Consider the following 5,758-nt stretch of genomic DNA (forward strand, 5'->3'; position numbering starts at 1 on the left):
TTAAATTATTAAATGAATTAATAATCTGGAATAAAAGTAGATGTGTAAATTGGTAATGTCATAAAAGGATGGAGGCATGTCCAATTCAGAAATTATTTAATAACTTAATTTGAATATTTTTTTGATAAAATTAGTTTTGTCACTTATAAATAGTAATACTTTTATATTAATAATTAGTTAATAGACTAACTGATTACCTGAAATATGTATTACTTTCAAAAAACTTTTCAAACAAAGACCGACTTAAAAATATTTGTAAAAGTATAGGCATTTGATTTATAAAAATCACTATTTTTTGTAAACAGAATATGAGAATTTAAAAGATTTTGCACTATGCAAAATTATGTTATAATCCCTTATTTTCTAATTTATAAATATAAAAGCATACACTACACTAATAATAGATTTTGAAATAATAATTAAGCATTGATTTTTACAAATTATATCTCTTAAAATTTCAAATATTAATGCATTATGATACTGTTTATTCAGAATAATATTAATTTTATGAAATTATTATATCTAATAAATTTATTTTTTTGATAATAATTCTAAAGGCTTATCTATTGAAAACTCTGATGATAAATAAAGACATAATGAGATAATATAGTTGATAACAGTTTTGGTTTACAACTTGTAAAATTATTTCACAATAAATACAAAATATTCTTTTTAAAAATTAACAGAAATAATGTTTTGCATTTATTAAAATTTATTATTTTAAAAATACTTTTTAATATACTTTAAAATATAACTACTGTTCTACAAACTATAAATTAATTGCATGTGAAAAACTTCATAATATTATATTAAAGAAAATGCATTTTATAATATTTTCTTAATTGTAAACAATTTTTTCAATTCTTAACATTTGATGAAGATAATGTTACACTCTCTCTTCTCATACACTCTATTTATATTTACACATACAAAACATACACCTGTAATTATGATAATCTAAATATGTACACAATGTAAGTATTTTTATAAAAAAATGTTTCTTTTTTATACACAAGTTTCATTCAAATGTTATCTGAAGAATCATGATATATTGCAATGCAAATATTTCATACACACTTTTTTCTACTTTACAAAATCTTTTACACAAAATCAGTGCTGTGAATATGGCTTGAACAATATTCTACATAATTCACTTGATTTTTCTGAAAGAAACAAAACTCCAAATATATTTATACTATATAATAAAAATAAAGCTATTCATAATACATCTTTCATCCAAATAAAAATATCTGGATGGAGACTATTAGCATTAAAAAATAAAATGAATGAACTTTAACAATTAACTTCTAATGTTTCTGCAGAGTTTACTTATCTATCAAAATGATTTCAAAACCAATTACTTTACAAAATTAACTTAATTATCTACATTACATAATTAATAAAAGATCAGAGAAATTAGAAATTAACAATGTTCCGTACTAATCATATCTGAAATATTAATTACAAATTACATTACTCTATTTTTCATCACTGAAAGTTTAAGAAAATCATCAATCCTGATTTGTGCAAATACAAATAAAATACATTTTTGATATAAGATAATATTGACATTATAAAAAAAATACAATAATTTTATCATTATCATACTAAGAATTACAGCTGAAATTTATTTTTTATTAACAGACATATATCAGTTCCATACAAAAAACACTTACGTAAAACCTGTTAACCAGAGTGGTTGCGTACTATGGTAACTAACATTTTCGAGTCCCCTTCTGGGCTCTTCTTCAGGCTATTGTGCAAAAAAGAAGTCGGATGTTGTAAATCGAATAATTTCCTTTTGAACAGATCGTCATTCGAATCATAGCATGTGGAAACCTTCCAGGAGATTTAAGATGAAACAAGTTATGTTTAGTGTAAAGAGCATGTGCAACTTATTGATGTTGAAATATTTAAATATTATTATCTAGCAGGATCTGCCACACTGTTGAAAGGGCCATCTCGTATTTAAAATTAATGCACATGGTGCTACATCCTGCTCTGAATATTTCCATAGCCTCCAAGACATTTTGCAGATCTTGCTAGATAATAATATTTAAATATTTCAACATCAATAAGTTGCACATGCTCTTTACACTAAACATAACTTGTTTCATTTTAAATCTCCTGGAAGGTTTCCACATGCTATGATTCGAATGATGATCTGTTCAAAAGGAAATTATTCGATTTACAATGTCCAACTTCTTTTTTGCCCAATAGCTTAAAGAAGAGTCCAGAAGGGACCTCGGAAACGTTAGCTATCCTAATATGCAACCACTCCGATTAACAGGTTTTATGTGTTTTTTGTATATCATCCCGGTGTGTGAAGACGAATAATTATCAGTTCCATTTTGTACATTAACATGTTTGGTACTGCCCATAGAAACAAAAAGAGATGTTATGCCAGGCATTATTTTTCATACAAGAAATTACATAACCTTTTGTTTGTAAAATAAAATTTAACTTTTATTTCTTCCATGAAAAGTTATGTTTAATTTTTCTAACAGTATGAAAGCTGAAATATTAAATTCAAAGCTTCCTCCATTTATATGCCAAAGTGTCCAGCTGTAGGACAGGTGGCAACAGTTGCACTCATTGAAATTGAATCTGTCAATGATACTCATTACAAACAACATACTGTGAAATAGTTACTTCTTGATATAGTTATTGTTGAACAACAATCAATAGACAACATCCATAGGTGTGTCTACAATCTGTACAGAAATGTTGCATTCAATAAAAAACTCAACAGAATAATTTATTGTATATCACTGGGAAAACAGAATTAAAAATCAGAATAAGACAAATAGCATCAATGATTTGTCACACTTATATTCACTCACTACAGCTTTCACAACATGCTGATATCATTACAGGCATACCTCGACTTACGTCGGTTTCGAGTTACGTCGTTCCCGATTATACGTCGCTTGTTAAAAAAGTATATGGAAAAATAAAAACTCGACTTACGTCGGTTTCGAGTTACGTCGTTCCCGATTATACGTCGCTTGTTAAAAAAGTATATGGAAAAATAAAAATCAAGTTTAAGTCATTTTATTCGACTTTACGTCTGTCCGCCACAAATATTGAAGTCGTAATATCACTAGATAAACGTTTAAAGCACATAAAATCATATTAAAATATATACAAGTATGTACTGTATTTACAGTACACGCATTCGTAAATTTAGATTACTTTTTTTGTACTATATTAAAAACTAAAATTTATTTGTTTGTAAGCTTAAAATAGATTTTTATTAACCATATATTATTTAAAATGCTTTCCTAGTGATAAGTAGATTCGGAGACAGGTAAATTCGACTTACGTCGTTTTCCTGGAACCAATTACCGACGTAAGGCGAGGTATACCTGTATTTGGAAAAACTGATATGTTATAACCTGACAACTGGATTTGGAAAAGTGGTGAACTGGTTTATTGGGATATCAGTAATTTCCCAATGGGCCATTTGATCAGTGGCTTTTTCTTACTTTAATATATATTATATTTCATTTGAGAAAAATAAATTAATGAACAAAATAAGTGCTGTCTATTATATGAAAGTAAAAAGTTTTATTCTAATTCAGGCAATAAGCCACTGTAATATGGCTCATAAAAAGTATTACAAACAGATGTCCAGCTCATGGCAAATGCAATCTATTTCTTGAAATTTTAAAATGGCTAGCCCTGATTTGGGAATGAGCCACTGTAAGATGGCTCATGTCAACTGATGTTGTCTCACCACAATGTGCATTTTGCAACTTCTAATTTGAAAATAACTGATCCCAACTTGAATGGTATGTTGCTTTGACTTTTTTGTACATTGTCCCTTGTGGACACTAAAAGGACCTTTTTCATGCTTATCATAAGTTCAGCCAGACTCACAATGGAAGCTGCTGGATGATGCCTTGGCCATCCAAGTCAGCAATAAATATATAGGTTTATATTTGGTACATATTTCCACATCAAAATTATTTCTGGATCTCTCAGGAAGAAAAAGAAATATTCAGTATATTGTCCGGAATTCAGATATTCCAAGATATGCTCAAAATGAATTTTTTTGTGTTTTAATAACATTCCCACTTACAAGCTTTTTCTGAAGTCCATATAAGTTCATAAAATCGAGAGTCCACTATATTCTTTAAAACATGAAAGAAAATATTAATTGAAATATTTGAAGAGAGATGATTAATTGTATCTACTAGATTCAAAAAATTGTATTATTATTATGATCAATGTGCTAATTTATAATAATAAATATTGAACTGTTAAATAAATCAACAATAACAAATAACTGTAATATTGTAATAGGTGTCAAATAATATGTAAATTTATATTAAATGTTAATCATCAGTACTGTTTCCTCCACTCAACATCCTTTGCCCTTCCAGCAAAACCTTTATTTTGTTCTGGACTTTCAGTACTAGAGAGAGACTTGAAATCCAGCAAATAACTCTTGTAATTGACTTGATACAGCTGTAGATTCATCTTTACATATTTTCCTGTAACAGTGTTGTGTTTCCTTACTTTCACGTGAAAGGGGTTATGTAAATTTTGTATTATATTGTAGAAGATATGTAAATTCGTACTATATTGTCAATGCATATCAAAGGAAGTAAAGATTTTGTAAAACGGGTTTGCAAAACTGATTTATGAGTGGAAAGCATAATCAATTGTGCTTTCCACTCATTATCAACAATTATCCAACAATTCCACAACAATTATCAACATTTTGATAATTGTTGAGTCCAAAGTATGTTTTAAATCAAGGATTTTACAAAACTGGTTTATAAGTGGAAAGTATAATCAATTGTGTACAACTTTAACAACGGTCGTACTCAAGGTATGCTTTAAATCAAGAAAATTTTATAAATTTTATAAAAATTATGTATATTATTGTGTATATATATGTCGTATACTCTCCTAATATTTTAGTTGGTTGAAAAAATATTGAGAATAAGCTGATTCACTGAAAAAATATTGAGAGTACGCTGTCACTTTAATTTATAAAACTTGTATGCATAGGTATGTTTAAATCACAATAATTTTAAAAAATTCTACAAAACTTGTGTATTTTTTATATGTATGTGTTATATTCCTTTTTATGTTTTAGTTGGCTGAAGAGGGGCTTAAGAGCCTGAAATGTGTAATTTTTTCACACGTATCAACTAAATAAAGATGAGGAAACCCGCCAAGTGTCTTAATTTATAGCACTTCATTGTGTTAGGAGCAGAAACAAATTGCAAAAGCACAGTTTCATATCATTAAGAGAGAGATGATAATTACAATTTTTTTAAAATCATGAATAAAGAGGAATGTAACTATCTTAAATGATTGAAATAAGAAACAAATTTCAGAATAAAATGTCATAATGCCAGCATTTTCTTTCATATCAAATAAATACAGGTATACCTCGCCTTATGTCAGTAATTGGTTCCAGGAAAACGACGTAAGTCGAATTTACCTGTCTCCGAATCTACTTATCACTAGGAAAGCATTTTAAATAATATATGGTTAATAAAAATCTATTTTAAGCTTACAAACAAATAAATTTTAGTTTTTAATATAGTACAAAAAAAGTAATCTAAATTTACGAATGCGTGTACTGTAAATACAGTACATACTTGTATATATTTTAATATGATTTTATGTGCTTTAAACGTTTATCTAGTGATATTACGACTTCAATATTTGTGGCGGACAGACGTAAAGTCGAATAAAATGACTTAAACTTGATTTTTATTTTTCCATATACTTTTTT

General features: G+C 27.5%; 1 protein-coding gene across 1 annotated transcript in view; it reads right to left on the bottom strand.

The window, feature by feature from the left end:
• Positions 1-751: 751 nt before the first annotated feature.
• Positions 752-5,758, bottom strand: part of LOC111620082 (upstream-binding protein 1-like) — an 81,873-nt gene continuing 76,866 nt past the window's right edge. Inside the window, exon 10 of the mRNA XM_023361926.1 lies at positions 752-1,163. Coding sequence (XP_023217694.1) covers positions 1,111-1,163 — 53 coding nt within the window. The 3' untranslated portion in view covers positions 752-1,110. The remainder of the gene's footprint in view (positions 1,164-5,758) is intronic.

Source organism: Centruroides sculpturatus, unplaced genomic scaffold, assembly GCF_000671375.1.
Source record: "Centruroides sculpturatus isolate CEXI.00-Female unplaced genomic scaffold, Cexi_2.0 scaffold131, whole genome shotgun sequence".
NCBI lineage: Eukaryota > Metazoa > Arthropoda > Arachnida > Scorpiones > Buthidae > Centruroides > Centruroides sculpturatus.